The 21162-nt window shown below is 31.8% G+C and overlaps 1 protein-coding gene across 20 annotated transcripts; it reads left to right on the forward strand.

The window, feature by feature from the left end:
• The first annotated feature begins 15710 nt into the window (after positions 1-15710).
• LOC115724893 (uncharacterized) lies at positions 15711-20518 on the forward strand. Of its 20 annotated transcripts, none has more exons than XM_061117377.1 (4): positions 15727-15881; positions 16543-16607; positions 17653-17928; positions 18940-20518. In XM_061117377.1, exon 4 carries the CDS (start codon positions 18947-18949, stop codon positions 20048-20050), a length of 1104 nt encoding a protein of 367 aa, XP_060973360.1. In that variant the 5' UTR covers positions 15727-15881; positions 16543-16607; positions 17653-17928; positions 18940-18946; the 3' UTR covers positions 20051-20518. The 20 variants fall into 20 exon arrangements, with proteins under 20 accessions (XP_030510119.1, XP_060973360.1, XP_060973359.1 ...); XM_061117376.1 differs by having other exon boundaries at positions 16543-16601; XM_061117371.1 differs by lacking the exon at positions 17653-17928 and adding an exon at positions 16195-16238 and having other exon boundaries at positions 15745-16103.
• The last annotated feature ends 644 nt before the right edge of the window (positions 20519-21162 follow it).

Below are 21162 nucleotides of genomic sequence, written 5' to 3' on the forward strand. Positions count from 1 at the left end.
TGAAACACTATAAAAGGAACATGATGCTCTCATCTCATCCACTTTGGCACTTTGTCAAACTAATGTCAACTTGACTATTCAACCAACCTAGATGAGAGAGTTCCTTCCTTAGTGATTTCTCACCTCCTTCATTGTTCTTCCATATTTGAACCTTGAGCGAATGAGTGTCGTGCCCACACATAGCAAGTCAAGTACTCAATCATAGATGAGTAAGACAATGGTAACCAAACCCGAAGGAGAGAAAGAGATCCAGGTTCAGATTTTCATAATGCTATTCTACAGAAAGGAATCAAGGGCTAGAGATCTTGAATGGAAGGAGTCATATTATTTTGCTGCAATCAATGTAAGATTTACTTAAACCCTTATGTGTTTATTTCATTGTTTTAGAGAATTCATATTTAGGATATTAATCAACATACTTGTTAGTAAATCTAGATCCTTATAAAATATTCCAACACACCACTACACAACCACCACTGCACCACCAACATCGCACGCCACCACCACACCACCACCCATGGCAACCACACCACCGCAACCCTAAGGAATAACTAACATCAAATGAGAAGAAGAGAGATCGAAAGAGAGAGAGAGAGAGAGAGAGAGAGAGAGAGAGAGATCATAAAAGAAAAATAAATAGAGATAGATAATAAGGGAGAAAGAGAGAGAGAGATATTACCGTGATGGGGTGGCTGCACGAGGTCTGTCCAAGCTAGTGGTGCAAGCGGCGACCTTCGTCGTTTGGGCTCCATCATTGGCAATCCATCATAGAGAGAGAGAGAGAGAGAGAGAGTGTGTGTGTATGAAAAAAAATTAGGGTTTTTTTATATAAGTTGGGATATATATAAGTAGGGTTTTTTTAAGATGGGCCAAAGCCTAATTCTGGGTTTTCTAAGTAATTTAGCGTCGGTTATGAACTGACGCAAATTTTGCGTCAGTTTATAACCGATGCAAAACCCTTCAACTGACGCTAAATGATGCGTCTGAGCAAAACCGACACAAATTCAAGCCCACATATTTTTTTTAAAAAAAAATCAGCATCAATTAATGTTTTAGTGTCAGAGTATTAACTGACACAAATTAGTTATTATTGGCGTTAATTAACAACTAAAGCAAAAAAGTGAGGGTTGACTTTTGCATTGGTCAACCAGTTTGACCGAAGCATTGACTGACGCAAAAATCCCTTTTTGTAGTAGTGAATCCTCTTCCCTAACCCCTTCCAACAATGTTCTTCCCTAAAGTTCCTTACTTGTTCTCCCTTGAACATGCACTAGCATCAAACAGAATCCAAAATTTCATCACTCAGCAAAATAAAACAAAATACACCAATAAAATTCAAATTTATATACCAAAATTCATAAAAAGAATCTTAATGGTGAGAAATAAAATTTGGTAAAAATATACATCTAATATAAAATAAAACCTAACCGACTGCACTCATATCTCGAAATTAAAAAATAAAGCTTTAAGTATCCCCCAAAATTATTCATATTTCTTCAGTTACTTAGAAATCTTTATTTTCTTATTCTTTAAATTTTTTTACCATAGATCCCGTGACTCCCGTCGATGCTGAGATCTCTGCCAATACCTCAGCTAGATCTATGTCAAAGTTCACACAGAGAGAAACAAAGAAAAGGGTCTCAGGAAAGAGAGAAAGAGCAGCAAAGATCTAGATCTAGGGGTTTTCAAGGTGGTGAAATTTGGATTCGTTTCGTTTGGCTCTGAGCATAGAGAGGTTGAGAAAGAGAAGAGAGAGGGAATGGAGAGAACTCGATGGCCATAGACTGCCAGAGTTGCTCTATCTGGCTCTGAGTAGAGAAAACAGAGAGAGAGAGAGAGAGAGAAGTTGAGAAAGAGAGGGAGAATGGAGAGAACTCGAGGGAGAACCAAAATTTTTGAGGTTCCTTGATGCTCGTGGTGGTTCTTCAAAAAAGGCTCGAGAGAAGTCGAAAATTCAGGGCAATGAAGGGTCTTGGTGTTGTCCGTCGGTGCCGAGATAGACGAAGTAGTTAGATTTAGGTTTGTTTTGATTTTTTTTATTTAATTTAGTTTTATTTTTTATTTTTTTTTTGAATATTTAAAATAATTTTACTTTTATAAATAATTTTTTGAAATACATCCATTAGGTATGGACAATATTTATACATTTTATGTGATTTTAATTACCAAAATGACATTTACACTATCCCTTACACAATAAGACGATGGTTGTAGGGTGGTTGCTGCGTAGTTGCGCGCTGGTTGCATCAGACGAAGGTTTCAATCAAACAATAGTTGCAGGGTGATTGTTGGGTGGTTGGCCGAAGGTTGCATCAAACAAAAGTTTCAATCAGACGAAAGTTTCTGGGTGGTTGGTCGAAGGTTGCATCAGACGAAGGTTTCAATCAGATGAAATAACTGTTAGTAAAATATTTATGCAACTATAATGCAACTGTTGTGAAACATTAAAAATCAAAATAGTGTTTCCACGTACGTAACTCTATCTACATGTCTCTTTATGATTTAATATGAACAAATTCACCATTAGAAATTTGAAAAACAACGAAAATACACCAGGATAAATATTTTACTATAGTATTGATGTACTTTTTTTTTAGATTATACTTGAGTTAGATTGTTTGGGAACTCCTGATTAACTTTTTGAGATCTGTCTTTCATGGATCTGAAAATTGAAGTCAGGACATTGATTTTATGCAAATTAAACTGGATTTCTGGTTGAATTTTAGTTTCATAATAGCTTTTCTGCACTTTTTTTTTCATGAATTTGAAACAATCCCTGTTTTGATTAATTATGGTCATCTTCTCTGGTGAAGTCGCCATAATTAATGGTGATTTTCTTTCTAGTTGAATTTTCATTTCGATTGCGTTGGGTTGCTGCGTAGTTGCATGATAGTTGCCCAAGAAGCATGAACCCTGGGTTGAAGGTGTGTGTGTTGGAAATTATTTTACAAGGATCTTAGATCTACTCACAAGTATGTTGATTAACACCCTAAATATGAACTTTCTAAAACGATGAAATAAACACATATAAAGTTAAAGAAACCTTACATTGGGTGCAGCGGAATAATATGACTCCTTCCGTTCAGATATCTAGCCCTTGATTCCTTTCTGTAGCAGAGCATTATCAATATCTGAACCTGGATCTCTTTCTCTGAATCCTTGATGCTGAAACTCCTTTGCTGATGATCTTTCTTCACGATCTTCCTCACTATGATTGAGGTATTACTTGATGTGTGTGGGCACTACTCATACACTAAGGTAGTTCGAAATTCAAAGGAAGAGAAAGAAGAAGTGGCAGCTAAAGATAGGGAGAGAGAAGGCTCAGTTTTTTTCTGAAGGAAAAATAGAAAATTTAAGTGTAAATTTCCTGAAGCCTTCACTATCTATTTATAGCATTCCACTAGGGTTAGGTTTGAATTATTTGGCATTAAAGTAATGAAAAAATCAGTTTAAATTTCCTACAAAAGTGGCTGGCCCTATACAAGTGGATTTGGGCCTCACTTTTTGCAATTTTGCAGTTATATCTTTTCTGCATCTGATTTTCTCAAAAACGCCAATTTTCTAATTCAACCATTTAAATGCCAATTCTAACTATTTAATAACTATAAATAATTATTAAATAATATTGTCATTTATCATATTTATTAATTGAACCATACAAAGTATCATAATTAACAAATATGCCCCTAAAACTCTTTCTTTACAATTTCGCCCTTACTTAGTGAAAAATTCACAAATAGACATAGTCTAATTTGAGAATTATAATTGATTAATCAAAACCAATTACATGAGTCTTACAAGCAATATTATCTCAACTAGTGGGGGGACCATGGGTCTATATAACCGAGCTTCCAATAAGTAGATCAAGAATTTAGGACTAAAATTCACTGACTTATTAATTCTTCGTTGAATCCACGCATAGAACTTAGAATTGCACTCTCAGTATATAGAATGCTCTATATGTTCCACCATATAGACACATCATTAGTTATCCATTGTTATAATCCTAATGTGATCAATTATCCTCTATATGAATGATCTACACTGTAAAGGGATTAAATTACCGTTACACCCTACAATGTATTTATTCCTTAAAACACTTGACCCCGTATAAATGATATTTCAGCTTATGTGAAATGAGATCTCCACCATTTATTTTCGTTTGGTCAAGCTCGAAGGAGACCATCCTTTGCTTACTATTCGCCAGATAGAAGCTATAGATTCCATGTTTATGCTAGCGCTCCCACTCAATTGCACTACCGTGTTCCCAAAATGTACGTATCACCCTGACCTAAAAGTAGGCTTAACTAACAATTCAAGGAACACGAATAGCCTTTCAAGATTGAGCCTAATCATAACAGGATTAAGATCATTTGATCTAGGATCAACTAGGCGATATTGACTTGAATAGATTTTACGGTAAGTTTAATTAAATCTAAGTCAAAGTTCAATATCGGTCCCTTCCGATGCATACTCCATGCATCCAACCTGAGCTTTACTTTAACCAATGTTCTCGAAAGAACATAGTATTTCTCCAAATACAAGTAAACTCTTGTTGTAGATTATCATATCAGTAAAACCCTGTGTCTGATAAATCTAGGAAACTTTATTCACATAGTCATGTTTACTTTCCAATGTGTTGACGGCACAATAAACAGGATCAAGTATGTGAAAAGGGTTTCAGATGAATTTATACATTATGTACATATAATCATGAAATAAATCATGTGAACCATGCAACATTAAATGTTATTTCTTATCTATATTAATAAGTAAATCTGATTATATTGAAATGAGTTTTATTTAGGGCATAAAACCCAACAAACTCCCACTTGCACTAATATAAAACAAAAAAGTGTGTTTCAAATAATCTCAACACCTTGATATACAAATCAAGTGTAGTAGTAGTAAACTCCTCGTAATAGGATCTAACAGGTTGAATTAACCACAACCTTTTCTCCACCATTACTCTTCCTTAATCACAAAATCATTGATAATGTGAAATTCCTCTCTATATGTCTACTCTCTTGGGATACTGGATTCTATACCTTTGGCAACTACTTTTGGTTAATCAGGAAATTAACACTAGTAGTTTAAGGCAATTTAGAATGGTGCCAAAGATGTATAGAACTTTCCTTAGACTGAATAAGTACCTTCCCTGCAGCTTTAACATTCAGTCTCTCTCTGGTAGACCTAGAGACTTCAGATAGGTTTTTACACTTCTCCAAAATCACTATTCCACCCCCAGAGTAACCACCATCTTATCAGAAAGATTTTCTAGCACTAAGGCAAATTTCGAAATCTGATATGGTGTAGTCTAAGAGTTTTAAACACACCCTTATAGACTGACATATAGTTCCTCTTCTTAATCTTAGGATTTACTTGATTGTCTTCCAATGTTCTTCTCCTGGATTAATCTGATACCTACTCATTACTCCCACTCAACAGCAGGTGTCTGGTCTAAGGCATACAAAAGCATATCTAAGACCTCTCACTGTTGATATAAGAAATTCTTTCATGGCTTTATCTTTTCTGGAATAGTTAAGACTTTTCCTTAGATAAATAAAATCTATACCTAAGAAGTTGTGAAGCTTCTATAGATTGCCATTAGAAAGAAAATGCTTCAGCATCTTACTAAAGTAAGTTGCTTGCATTAGAGTAAGTAATTACCAGGTATACCACAAGCCATAGGTTTAAATAAACTCAAACCTATAATACTAGGAACAGGAAGTTTTGTTAAGTCCATTGAATGGACTTATAAACGAAAATTTCCTTTTATGTCCTTGTAATAGAAAACTTTAGGTTACTCCATGTGAATGGATTAAACCATAGTTCTATTGGCTTTCTTCTTAGTTTCTTATCTTGACAATCCATTACTTGTTTAAACTCACAATGGATTTTAATCACTAATGTCTCCCAAGTCATAAGAAGGTGAGTTCCTAGAAACTCTCCCACTACGACAAGGCACCGTGAATTATGTCTAAGAAAACTAAATGGTATTGATCTCTTCGGTTGTGACAAGACAACAGAGGCAGTGGGATCATCATATGTTATATAAGATGATAGAACACTTTTAGAATCAAGAATTAAATATCTCCTTTATTTGCTACTTGTTTTTCAGACTTAGTCATTTTCTTAGAAAAGTAGTATTTGTTTGAACAAACACTTTCTTATCTATTGACAATGGGATGGTCCACCCCTAATCACTTAGAATAGCTAACAAACCATGGTTAACAGTTCTAGCTTTTCTTAAGATTTTGATTAGGTCATCCATGAATCTAGTAATGATTTACATTAAGTACCCAACCATTACATCATTCTGAAATTGTATTACCATAGAAGGATTTAGGCAACGACTAGTAACTAATCATCAATATGCAACTCGAAATTTCTGGGGAGGTAAGTTTGGATATAATTCAAAAATTAATTTAATGATCTTTGAACTGCATATCTACTAACTATTTCTCCACCCCTATCAGTTCGCAAGATCTTTAACCACTTACCTTAATGGTTTTAACCATTGCTAGAAATTAATGAAATTTTTCAAATATTTCAAATTTCTTGCTAAAAGGTATAATCTAGAGTTATCGTTTTAAGAATACAACGAAAAACTCATATCCACCCCTGAATGTACATCCATCTGCGAATGAGATGAACTACTTTCAGTGGATATAGGCATATTAACTCTTTGCAGAGATTGATCTTGTCAAATCCACTATGAACAAGATACAAATGCCATAGATTAAAAAAAATGTGGTAGTGTCTATGATGACATAGGTTTAGTTACATCAAAGAGTTCTTAGAATAGTGCAAGTGGATCCTGGTCACAGAATACCTAACTCATATTCCATACAGTTTGAATCCATTAATAAAAGATGGATATTAAACACTTGAGAAAGTGTAATTGTATTCCCTCGAAGCCTTCAGGTTGAGACATATAGACTTGCTCACTCAATTCTCCATTCAGAACAACAGTTTTAACAATCATTTGATGCAACTCTGAATCAGAGTGCACAACTAAATCCATAATAATTATGAATGAATCTTTAGTGGAAACAGGTGAGAAAATTTTGAGTGTAATCAATACCTTCTGTTTGAGTAAAGCCTTTAGCCACTAAACGCGCTTTAAACCTTTCAATCTGTCCCTTTTTTATCCCTTTTAGTTTTTAAAATCCACTTACAACCTATTGGTTTGAAACCATCAGGTAATAGAACTAACTTCCACATATACAATATGTTTGTCCATGAACTTAATCTCATCATCCATAGCTTCTATCCATTTTGAAGAATGTGGACAATTAAGTGCTTCACTATAAGTAACAGGATCCACAAAATGATCAATATCATATAGTCCTTCTCCAAGATAAACAAAATTATCATGACACTTTGTTGACTTCATCGAGAACAAGTTTGACTAGTGTATTTATATGAAGATCAGTGGGAGTCATCATATTTTTCTTGTTCTTTATGTAGACGATATTTTACTTGCCAGCAGTGATTTGTCATTACTAAATGAGACCAAAAATTTTCTGTCTTCCAATTTTGATATGAAAGATCTTGGAGAGGCATCCTATGTTTTGGGGATTGCGATCCATCGTGACAAGAATTGAAAATTTCTTAGCTTATCTCAAGAAGCTTACATTAATCGTGTGCTCAAAAGGTTCAACATGAATTTGTGTAAAGCCGGTTCTGTTCCTATTCTGAAAGGGGACAAGTTCACTAAGCAGCAATGTCCTAAGAACGACTTGGAAAGAGAAGCAATGAAGAATATCCCATATGCAAATGTAGTAGGGAGTTTGATGTATGCTTAGGTTTGCACTAGACCTTGACATTGCTTTCATGGTCGATGTTCTTGGGAGATATTTATCTGATCCTGACCATGATCATTGGGTTGCAGCCAAGAAAGTTTTTGAGATATTTGCAAAGAACAAAGAGTTTTATGCTTGTGTATAAGCATGTCAACAATCTTTAAGTTGTTGGTTATTCAAATTCAGATTTTAGTGGTTATGTAGATGATTTAAAGTCAACTTCTGGCTATATTTTCACTTTTGTTGGTGCTGCTATTTCTTGAAAAAGTGTTAAATAGACTTTAATCATATCATCTACTATATATGTTGAGTTTGTCGTATGTTATGGGGCATCTTTGTAAGCTTTATGGTTAAAGAATTTGATATTAGAGATACGACTAGTTGATTCTATTTCCTCTCCTATACTAATCTATTGTGATAATAATATTGTTGTTTTCTTTTCAAAGAATAACAAGATTAGTAGTGCTTCTAAACATATGAAAATAAAGTATCTCACTATTAAAGACTTGGTCAAGAAAGGAGACATTGTGATAGAATATTGAGAGACCAAGTTGTTGTTTGCAGATCCTCTAACCAAAGGATTAAGTGCCATATTGTTTGATAAACATGTTTTTGATATAGGCATTTTATAATCTTTTGCTCCTTTGGGTTAGTGGAAGTTTCTTGTTTTATCTTTTGAGATTACATTTATATGTAGTTTACTTGTTGATGTTATGAACTACTTTGTGGGCCAATACTTTTTTGATTATTGGATGTTTATGCTTTCAGTTAGGCTTTGTTATATTCTCGAGAATAATTGAATTGAAAGCATGTAGTTCATATCTTGTTGTGATCATTGTATTTTAAGTATATTTACTAAAAGACAATGATATTTTGTTGGTTTAATTTTTTAAGCAAGTTTAGTGACACTTACTTATTTTAAGTGGTGTATGATGAATTTCACTGGCTTATTTATTAAGCATCACGGTATCAGTGAAATTGAGGACTGATAAGGATATTATGTTATTTTAAATTGATCACATGTTGAACATAAATCCTTACCACACTACTAGACTTATTGACCATGTCGATTTAATACTTTGGTATTTTGTGATTATGAATGTCTTTTGTTGAGTTAAAAACAATATGATTGTCATAGTTCATTATCAAAGGTTAAATTGGACCGGTATGTTGAGATGCTATCAGAGAACTATCATTTTTTAAAGTGGCCACAAATGTTTTCTTGTTGTTCAACCCATGAGCCGTTTTCAAATAAAATTATTTTAATATAATATATATATGTATTAAAATTAATGTAGCCCAAGTGGGAGAATGTTAGACTTTTATTTGGGCTTACATTAAATTTTATTGGTTTTATTAAAACTTGGGTTGATTGGATAGTTCTTTGCTGTGTTAGCCCATGTTGTTGGTGATCACTTGTTAATGGGCTTAGCATTTGTGTGTAAAGTCTAGGTGAAGCAGAAGTGTGGGCTTTTCTAGTTGACCGAAGCCTTTGATGAGCAGGCTCAGCCCAACTAGGGTTTTGTAGCTAAGTCCCCTCCCTAACTCTATAAATACATATTGTCTCATCACAATTGTATACTTTTTGATAATCAGATAAATAAACTGCTTCTGATTTAGAGATCTAGGGAGGAAGACTTAGTTGATAGTATTCAACGAATAACCATCCATAGGGGGACGAAGTCTAGCGTCTCGAGGTTATATTGAAAACATTTAACTTTTGTAAGACCAACAATGGAGATCGAATATCTTAATAATAATCAAGCTCATTATTTAAAGTGAGTTGTATTTTCTTTGATTCTCTTTATTTAATTTATTTATTTTAAATATATATTTATTTAAAATTTCCAATTTAGAATGAAAAATTCTAAATATCAATTTTAATTTAATATTTATAAATTTTACTTAGATGGATATAAAAAATAACATGAATTTATTCCATCTTAGTAATAATTTTCAATAAATATTTAGAAAAATATTCAATTTAAGTTGTTACAAAATTAATATAAATTAATTTACAACTCAAATTTAATTTTCTATAAATATATATTGCATTTCGAAAAATTAAAGTATTTAAGAATACAATTTTCAAAAATGCATGTTAAAATAAAAAATTAATCCTGGAAAAATTATTCTAATTTAATGTTGGCCGAAAATTAATTAATAAAATTAATTTACAACAAAAAATATAATTTTCCTATTTAATTAAATATATAAGAAAAATTTCAAATATTTAAGTATGATGATGAAAATCAACTTAAATATTAATTTTCTATTTAATTAAATACACTAGAAAAATACTTCAAGCAAAAATATCATCTATCTAGATTTTCCTTTGACTAATTAATTCAATTTCTAATAATATACTTTAATTCAATTCATTTTAAATTAATCAATAAATGAAAAAATCATTGATTTAAGTTGATCCAAGAATTAATTAAAATAAATAATTAATTTACAACTTAATCTATTTTTCAAGATAAAATTCAAAATTCTAGCATTTAAGAAATGCAATTTCGAAAATTGATTAATAAAATAAAGAAAAAATATATTTTAAAAATTATTTAAATTTAGTTGAAAAATTAAATTTCAACTAAAAATAATTTTCTATTTAATTAAATGTCATGAAAAAGAAATATTTAAGTATGATAATAAAAATCAACTTAGATATTTAATTTTTCAAATTAATTAAATGTATTAAATTCAAGAAATAAATAATTAAGTGTAGAGAAGGCTTAATTATTAATCTCTAGTTTAATACTAGAAAAAAATATACTTAAAATAAATTGTACCAAAATTAATTATTTAAATAATTAATTTCACAATTTATAATATTTTCCTATTTAATATTAGAAATAATAAGTAGTCTAGAAATAACTATCTAGAAAATATCTTATATAACTAAGTATCTTTTCCACAAAATTTGAAAAAATATCTAATTTAAGTTGTATTAGAAAAAATCTAGAACTTAAATATTTTTCAAATTTAAATTTAATTAAATATCAAAAATTAAGTTGTAACCACTTAATTCAAAAAATATTCCATTTTAAGTTAATATTTGAAAAGATATTAACTTAAAAAATATCTAAAGAATCTTAATAACCAATGCCTAAAATTCCTCAACTTAATTTTGAAATTTGAAATTCAAAAGATATTCAGATTTAAGTTGGTTAGTTGTAGATAACTAAATATCAACTTAAATAAGAATATTTAATGAAAATTTTAAATTAAGCTTCAGAAAGAATCTAGATGGTTATAATTCTATATTTAATTAAATACAAGAAAATACATATAGTTTAGCTTAGAATAAAAAATTCTTTAAACTATAATTTTCTTAAATTAATTTCAAAATAAATGAAATTAATTATGTTGCTAATCAATTTTAATTAGGTTAAACTAGTGTAATTAACCTAGTACAGTCATTCAAATCAGGCAAATGGGCCTTCACAATTGGGGTGGTTCATGTGAGGGGGTGCTGGGTTCAGTATGTCGTACCCACTTCTATGGCTCCCAACTCTCACACAAGGCCCAAAAGAGAGGAATTTAATCTTAATAAGAACAACTGTTATTAATTGAATAAGCCCAATAACTAAATGGGCCTAAATAAATTCTATCAAGAACTATGATAATTTATTTTAGCAACAACAACCTATATGTATCTATAATCAAATTAAACACATAGGCTCACACAGGCACACTTTGGATGGGTCCTATCATGTTGCTAGGTTATACACAGATGAAAGAAGATTGTAAATATACCTGTTACAAATTATTATCTTGACCAAAGGAGCCATCAGATCATTAGATCTGGCAAAAAGTAACCACGGCTATTTGCAATCAAGTAATAATAGGTTTTGAAAACTTACATACAAGTTAAAACACATACTCCTGCAACAAGGTTAATTGGATAGTTAAATATTTAATTTCGAAAATAATTAATTAAATAAATAAAAAGTATTTCGAAAAATTTTAAAAAATTTGAAAAAAAAAATTCGAAATTTTTAAATAAAAAAAAAATTAAAAATTAAACCTACAATTTTTGAAAAATTAGGTTTCAACCAACCTAAATATCATTTTAAAAATTTGCTAATACTTTTAAATTTTAAATGTTATTTTATAAATAAAAACTAAATAAAAAATTAGAAAAGATAAATAAATATCTTTTTCAAATTTTAAATGTAATTTAAATAAATAAAATAACAAAATTTAAAAAAAATTAGCAAAATATCTTATATCATTTAAAAATTACATGATTATAAATATCTTATTTTTTAAATTTAAAATAAGATAAGATATAATCAAATTTTAAAATAAGATAGATATTTTAAGCAAGAAGATAGATACTAATTCTATTCAAATTCAAATTACACTAATATCTTGAATTAAATTTAAAAAAATATTAAATTAATTCAAAATGATAATTAGAATTGAATTAGGAATAGTAATAGTATAAATACAAAACTACACAAAAAATTGGAAGTTAATTCCATGAAAAAGCATGAAAAATCAAAGAAAAACGAAAAAATTGTGAACTGTACGGACAGATTTGCGATCGCAGGAAAATATCAAAGACAAAATTTCCGATTTTTTCAAATCTTCAAAAAATCATAACTAATTCAAATAAAATCCAAATTAAGTTCTGTAAAAGGCTAACTTGCTTAATTTTTTCCATACTATCCAATAAAAATAATTCCAGCGATAAAATCGCAATTATTTTTCACGAAAATTTTACAAACATCAATCAATCATCAAATAACACTCAATACAACATGATACCATCCAAAGAACATACAAACAATCGTTTTAAAGTCCAAATTTCTTGCAAGTAAATCAATTACCATGACTCTGAGGCCAGTTGTTGGAAATTATTTTACCAGGATCTTAGATCTACTCACAAGTATGTTGATTAACACCCTAAATATGAACTTTCTAAAACGATGAAATAAACACATATAAAGTTAAAGAAACCTTACATTGGGTGCAGCGGAATAATATGACTCCTTCCGTTCAGAAATCTAGCCCTTGATTCCTTTCTGTAGCAGAGCATTATCAATATCTGAACCTGGATCTCTTTCTCTGAATCCTTGATGCTGAAACTCCTTTGCTGATGATCTTTCTTCACGATCTTCCTCACTATGATTGAGGTATTACTTGATGTGTGTGGGCACTACTCATACACTAAGGTAGTTCGAAATTCAAAGGAAGAGAAAGAAGAAGTGGCAGCTAAAGATAGGGAGAGAGAAGGCTCAGTTTTTTTTCTGAAGGAAAAATAGAAAATTTAAGTGTAAATTTCCTGAAGCCTTCACTATCTATTTATAGCATTCCACTAGGGTTAGGTTTGAATTATTTGGCATTAAAGTAATGAAAAAATCAGTTTAAATTTCCTACAAAAGTGGCTGGCCCTATACAAGTGGATTTGGGCCTCACTTTTTGCAATTTTGCAGTTTTATCTTTTCTGCATCTGATTTTCTCAAAAACGCCAATTTTCTAATTCAACCATTTAAATGCCAATTCTAACTATTTAATAACTATAAATAATTATTAAATAATATTGTCATTTATCATATTTATTAATTGAACCATACAAAGTATCATAATTAACAAATATGCCCCTAAAACTCTTTCTTTACAATTTCGCCCTTACTTAGTGAAAAATTCACAAATAGACATAGTCTAATTTGAGAATTATAATTGATTAATCAAAACCAATTACATGAGTCTTACAAGCAATATTATCTCAACTAGTGGGGGGACCATGGGTCTATATAACCGAGCTTCCAATAAGTAGATCAAGAATTTAGGACTAAAATTCACTGACTTATTAATTCTTCGTTGAATCCACGCATAGAACTTAAAATTGCACTCTCTGTATATAGAATGCTCTATATGTTCTACCATATAGACACATCATTAGTTATCCATTGTTATAATCCTAATGTGATCAATTATCCTCTATATGAATGATCTACACTGTAAAGGGATTAAATTACCGTTACACCCTATAATGTATTTATTCCTTAAAACACTTGACCCCGTATAAATGATATTTCAGCTTATGTGAAATGAGATCTCCACCATTTATTTTCGTTTGGTCAAGCTCGAAGGAGATCATCCTTTGCTTACTATTCGCCAGATAGAAGCTATAGATTCCATGTTTATGCTAGCGCTCCCACTCAATTGCACTACCGTGTTCCCAAAATGTACGCATCACCCTGACCTAAAAGTAGGCTTAACTAACAATTCAAGGAACACGAATAACCTTTCAAGATTGAGCCTAATCATAACAGGATTAAGATCATTTGATCTAGGATCAACTAGGCAATATTGACTTGAATAGATTTTACGGTAAGTTTAATTAAATCTAAGTCAAAGTTCAATATCGGTCCCTTCCGATGCATACTCCATGCATCCAACCTGAGCTTTACTTTAACCAATGTTCTCGAAAGAACATAGTATTTCTCCAAATACAAGTAAACTCTTGTTGTAGATTATCATATCAGTAAAACCCTGTGTCTGATAAATCTAGGAAACTTTATTCACATAGTCATGTTTACTTTCTAATGTGTTGACGGCACAATAAACAGGATCAAGTATGTGAAAAGGGTTTCAGATGAATTTATACATTATGTACATATAATCATGAAATAAATCATGTGAACCATGCAACATTAAATGTTATTTCTGATCTATATTAATAAGTAAATCTGATTATATTGAAATGAGTTTTATTTAGAGCATAAAACTCAACAGTGTGTAAGTGGTATTTGTGTAATTTTTTTTATTTGGGCTGTATATTTATTTATTTGACCAGCTGAAAGTATTTTTGTGATATCATTACTTTTTTTTGTTAAAATTGAAAAAAACCCTTAAAAAAATTAAATAATTTGGATCAATGAGTGACTGATATTTGAAATTGATTTTACACGGCCAGATACCTACAGAAGTTATAAAAATATAACAGAATATAATTGAAAAATAAATTTAAGTATTTACGACACAAATTATTTTTTAAAAAATTTTGCTTAAATTTATTCAAATTTATTTTAATCTATTGAATAGATACACAACACGACCACTACCACCCACGCCACCTCCAGGTAGGGGTGTACGTCGGTCGGTTTAGTCGGGTTATAGCATATTTTTATCAACCCAATATAAATATCGGGTTGCAAATATTTAACCATAACCCGCCCAATCAAAAATTAGAGAAAGTTCAACCCGCCCAATGATTTCGTCGGTTTGGTCGGGTTAACCCGTCCAAACCGTTCTTCACTTTTTTTTTATAATTATTATTGTTAGTTTCTACTATTCAAATAATTAGATTTTTTAAAAAATAAAAATATATTATTTATATTTCAAGTTAAAAAATACTATAGTTTAAATTAATTTTAAAAACCTTAATATAAGATAAATATAATTGAGTAAACATAAAATAATTGAATAAAAAAAGTAATAAAATATGGTAGAGATTTTAAACTTTAACTTCAATATCCAAATACAATAAAAACTATTAACTATAAAGTCTAAGTTTAAGTTAAACACTAAAATGTTTAAACTTTAAATACAAAATAGTTTAACTAATAAATGTAATTTATGTGATATAATATATAACTTTTATAAAGAAAAATATATAAATCGGTTTAATTCGGTTTATTCGGGTTAATTGGGCGGTTTAGAATAATTTGTAAACCACCCAATATATTCATTGGGCGGTTTGGATTTTTATTGTATTATTTCGGGTTGTATTTTTTATCGGTTTATTCGGTTTGGTTTGGGCGGTTTATTCGGGTTGGGCGGTTTGTAAATTTTATTGAACACCCCTACCTCCAGGTAGTTATGGAGCGTTGTGTACACGCTCCTTGTTCAACGCGTGAGATATCCCCCGTTTAAGCATTTTGAGGCCCCACGTTTCTCATCTCTCTCTTTCTCTCTCCAGCGAGTTAAGTTTGAGTTGAGTTTGGCTTAGAAATCACTCGAACTCTCCGAAACTCCCACACACATTCACAAGAAGAACCCACCATTAACCCAAATATTCTCTCTCACAATTTTCGCCAACACCAAGGATTATTTCCAGTGAGTTCGATTCATCTCCCGCCTTCCTCTCTCCCTCTCTCTCTCTCAAATTAATATATATCTTTGGTTTGAGGTCTGTGAAACCCTTGCTTTTTTTTCTCTTTACAAAAATGGAGATTCTTTCTCTCTGGTAATCGCCATTTGGGTTCATTTGATCTCTTTGTAATACTGTTTGGTTTCCGAGAATTTCAAGGGTAAAAAATTCAGAAAATAAAAAATAAGGTTTTTTTTTTTATCATTTCGAATTTATTCCCACACTTTTCTCTCTCTCTATTTTAAATTTTTATTTAATTGCTTATCATTTCGAATTTAGGTATCGATTAAAGTGAGTTCTCAAGTTTGCTCTTTTTTTCGCTGGTGAAACTTCCTCCATTTCTGAATTTGAAGCTTTTTCAGGATTTACTTTATCTCTTTCTACCCATCTCTCCTTTTTTTTTTTAATAATTAAAATTTAATGGATCATTGGTTGCTTAGGATGGCCAAGGCCATGTGCGTAGCCTCACTTGTAATTATAATATTAAATTAATAACTATCTGTCTTGTTGCGTGATTCCTTTCATTTCCCTTTTTTATTTTTCTTTCTCAGATTCTATATATCTCTATGTGTTTGTATATATAAGCAAGTCTTATCCCATATCCAATTCTTGTGGATTTCATTTCAGATGCACTTTGCTTTCTCCAACTAACTTATTTCTGGATCCAGATTCGCTCAAATTACGAGGTACAGGTTAGGAATTTCGGTTCTAATTTTCGAATTCTGAAATTAGGATCTATCGCAATTTTCTTAATTTTTCCAGAAATGTGTTGTTTATGGATATGAATTACGTGATTTGGTATTGGCTGATTTTTCCCTGACTTGTCAATGTTTCTCTTTTGACAATTTCTTTAGCAAGTGCAAGGACTTCTTTGATTTACTGAATTGGGATTTTTAGTTCTCTGATAATTCAGTTGATGATCTCATAAAATCTTAGGAATAAAGGTCAAACCTTTTCTATAGTGCAATTCTAATTGATTTAGGATATAAAGGAAGAATTTTTTTGTAAATTTAGGGTCTTCCTGTAAACTGTAAAAGGAACTGGTTTTTGGGTCAAAGTGTAACTGAAAGAAGGCATTTACGGATGATTGTAAAAATGGTGGATGTAGAAGCAAAGAGGGACAAAGAAATGCTTCAGATGCCTCATCCTGGTACTTGGATCTTTATACTTAAAAGTCAAAGTATGTAGCCTATGGACATGAGTCTTTTTTTCTATTTTTTTTTTCTTCTCCAAGTTGTAGTCTTTTATAAAAATATACGGCGTGTTTCAAAAAACTGTAATTTTGTGAGAATTTCATTAGCTTTGGTTTATGGATATTATGGATTTAAAGAGATCAGGATATGATTGCTGTGAATTTTTAAACAGTTGTGGTTGATTACATAGATGGATCTGCTGTTATTCATGGCAGATTTGTCTGTTTTATTTTAAAATTCAGTTTTGGATAAGACTGTTGGTTGTGCATACTGGAAACTTATCCTTCTCCGGACAGTTGATGCTGATTCAGTCTCATTCCTTTTCTTCTTCCCTTAGAATCTTTTGAGATAGATATGTCACCTTTGTAAGTTAAATTGAAAATTTACTCATTTAGCCCATTGTACTTCTGTTCTTTTGGTTTGTTGGTCAGAATATTTTTTTTAATGTGAGGTTCATTGTTAAAACACATTCAAAGTCTTATACAATGTATTTATTAATTGCATTTCTCTTTGGACTCATTTCAATTTTTTGCCTTTTGTCCAGGTATTAGTTTGTGAGTAGGTTTTTTTTACTCCCGTTAATCTTTGCTAATTAAGAAGTTCTCTAGTAGAGTTAAGAAGCCTAGCAGAACAGTTGCCACCTAATTTGAGTCAATAGGCCACAACCCTTGTATCATTTTTCTTCTATTCGTCGACCAAGGTTGCTTATATTTTTTTATGGTGATGGGAACAACATACTTATGGGATTGTTTCAATGGGCTTAAGTTATTTCCATATCTCTTCAGCTATATGAAGGCGTATGCTCTGGAGTTATTGTCAGGTAAAAGCATGGGAGGGATGTTTTTTCTTTTTCCTTTCACTTAGGACTAAGAAGTTCGTCTATAAGAATTCAACTTGTTAATTTAATGGATTTGTATCCATATACATATTTCTATTAGATAGAAATTTTTGGAGGTTTATGTGCATTTCATCTTGTAATGTTGCTTCATTGTGAATTTCTGAATTGATTTGATAAAATTTTATTGCTTTTTCTTCTAGAATTGTGTATTAATGGTATGTTTTCCTTTTAATGCATTAGTATATAGCAAATTAGGAATGCAGCTCAAACTTCACACAAATAATTTGGAATATTTTCTTACGGTCTTCTTATGTGTCTGGTTTGGTTTTTGTAGCAGTGGAAATTGGAGGATATTAGAAACTAGATAGTTGCATAAGCTCTCTAAGTTAAATATGTTTAAGCCATTAGTGAGGACTCTCAACTAATTTGGGAGGTCATTCATGGACATGTGACCGTTGAAAATGTTTTAGGCTTCTCATCTATTGTCTTGAGAGGCAGTTTTCTTGACTTAAACCCTTCATTATTATGCATTTACAATTTCACAGTAACATTCTTTCCAAAAAAAAAATCACAGCAACAATGGTGATAGAATGATAGTCAACTAACAATTTTTGAAATTTGTCTCTTGTTTCCACAATTTGAATACCTTTTTCCTTTGTGTGTATGTGTACATGGGTGGTCACTCTCCCCCACTTTTCTTAATTTTAAATGCCTCCTTTTTGTTTGTATGTGTGCATGGTGGTGGTTATTCTACATGCTTAGTGCAATCTCTCTCTCTCTCTGCTCTTTTGAAAATGTGTGTTCTATATTTTTTTTTTTTTTGAAGAAGAAAGTATCTATATTTTCCTCTATCAAATTTGATCAATTTGGTACTCCCAAATATTTTTTTTCTCGTGTGTATATCTGATTGCTTATAATTTGTTGACTTTATGCCTATTCATGCAACTTTATCCTGTGTTACTGATGGCCTCCACATTATTGTTTCAAGTTTAGGTTGTAAATGGCAAAAGGCAGCAGGGGACGTCAGAGGATCAGTTCACGGCAATTCAGATCAGCTCCCTACCATCTGCGCTTTGATCAGGATATCATGGAGGATTTCCCTGCCAAGAATTGTTCCAAAATTGTAGAGAAAAAAGATTGGGAAGATGTAACATGCTCTGTATGCATGGAGTTTCCTCACAATGCTGTCCTTCTCCTCTGCTCTTCTCATGACAAGGGTTGCCGACCTTACATGTGTGGGACTAGCTGCCGATATTCTAACTGTCTTGACCAATACAAGAAAGCTTACACTAAAGTTATATCTAGTGGACGAAGTATTCATGGCTCAGTTGATAATCCTATTGTAATACAGGATTCTAGCCCGGGTATTGAGAACAGTGAAATCACAGAGCTGGCATGCCCCCTTTGCAGGGGCCAAGTGAAGGGATGGACTGTGGTTGAACCTGCACGAGAATATTTAAATGCCAAACAGAGAAGCTGTATGCAGGATGATTGCTCATTCCTCGGGAACTACAAGGAGCTGAGAAGGCATGTCAGAGCAGAGCACCCTTCTGCACGACCACGTGAAGTGGATCCTGCTCTGGAGCAGAAATGGAGAAGACTTGAGCGGGAGCGGGAACGGAATGATGTGATGAGCACCATAACATCAACCATGCCAGGGGCAATGTTTTTCGGGGACTATGTAATTGAAGGAAACAATTATGGATTTGATTCAGATGAAGAGGGTGGTGTAGATGCAGGGGCTGCAGAAAGGAACGAGGGTTATGAGATGGGTTTTGACAGTAATCTTGTGAATGTCTTTCTTTTACTGCACGCATTCGGGCCGTCAGGCGGAGATGAATTCAATAGAAGGATGCCTCAGCCTCGATTGCCCTTCCACGAGACAGCAAATGGTAATGCTGTTGGCATTCGGCATACGACCCCTGTAGGTGGCGCAGAATCCTCTGATCAAGATGATGATAATGATGACAGTAACGATGAAGGTGGTGGCGGTGGCGGCGGTGATATGTCGTTGGCCAACCGCCTTCGACGACAAGGTAGGGTGTTATTGGGACGCTCTGGTAGGAGACGTAGACGAAGATACATAAATGGTGGCCTAAGATGATACCAAGAAAAAAAATTGGTAAAAGGTGGGAGGAATGGGGAAAACTTTGGTAGGTACATAATTTTAGTTGACACATAAAAGAAGAATAAACTAAAAAGGATTTAATTTCTCACATCATGAGGGGTTGGTTCTCATTGGAATTGCTGGGGAGAAGAGAAACTAAGGATATATGGGCTGATTAATTTTCCCTCTGTTTATGTATGATACATTTTTTTTTCTACTGTTTAATTTTTCCTGTTGACCTTGCATCATCCTCCTGTTAAAATGATTTAGCAGATCTGTGTATTAAATTTACCTCTGTAATCGTATATTTTATTTACTTTCACCTCACAGTGAATGTGAGAATCATTGGATAATCATCCATGTGCAATTGTGTTATTCTTACTTTATTTTCCTGTATTATGCACAGGGAATTCTATGTATCATTCATGCCTTGTTTGAATGAAAGATTCATAGACTTGCTTTTAACATTTTGTAATTCAAATAAGATTGATGCCAATTATCTTACAAATTTAACATTTGTATGCATGCCGTAAAAGTAATTTATATGTTTTTAAGGCCTAACATTGCGTTGGCGAACGTGCATCATCTTTCTGAGATTTTGATAACTTAAAATTGAGCTAAGGATTAAAAAAGAAAATGTCAAATGTGTATGTTGATAGAGTAGTTCTCACTCATATTTTTCATATTTTAAAAGCACTACCCAGATTGTGCTAAAATTGCTCAAAAAATATGCATGTCAGGGGGTGTTTTTACTCAAACTTGGTTGAGTGCTGTGCAATATCATAATTTAGTAACTTGTAAGTTTTTTTTCTTTTATAATTATTTCTTTCTTTTAAAAGGATAAGTTTTTTTTATTATTAATATGCAAAATTGCATTATAAGTTACTACAATGAAATGAATGACCATTTAAAAAAATATATACAGTACAGAAAAGAAAAAGAACTCTGTCGAGTACTTTGCTTGATAAATTATTGCGAAATTTTGTACTTCTAATTTCAAACACGTTAAAATCTACAAATGAAAAAGACTAAAGTCCGTTCATCGTGCTAAGTAGCAACACTGGCCATTCCTCAACAATGCTCCATTTGTTTACAATTAAACAGACGAA

The sequence above is a fragment of the Cannabis sativa genome, chromosome 6, assembly GCF_029168945.1.
Source record: "Cannabis sativa cultivar Pink pepper isolate KNU-18-1 chromosome 6, ASM2916894v1, whole genome shotgun sequence".
In the NCBI taxonomy this organism is placed as follows: domain Eukaryota; kingdom Viridiplantae; phylum Streptophyta; class Magnoliopsida; order Rosales; family Cannabaceae; genus Cannabis; species Cannabis sativa.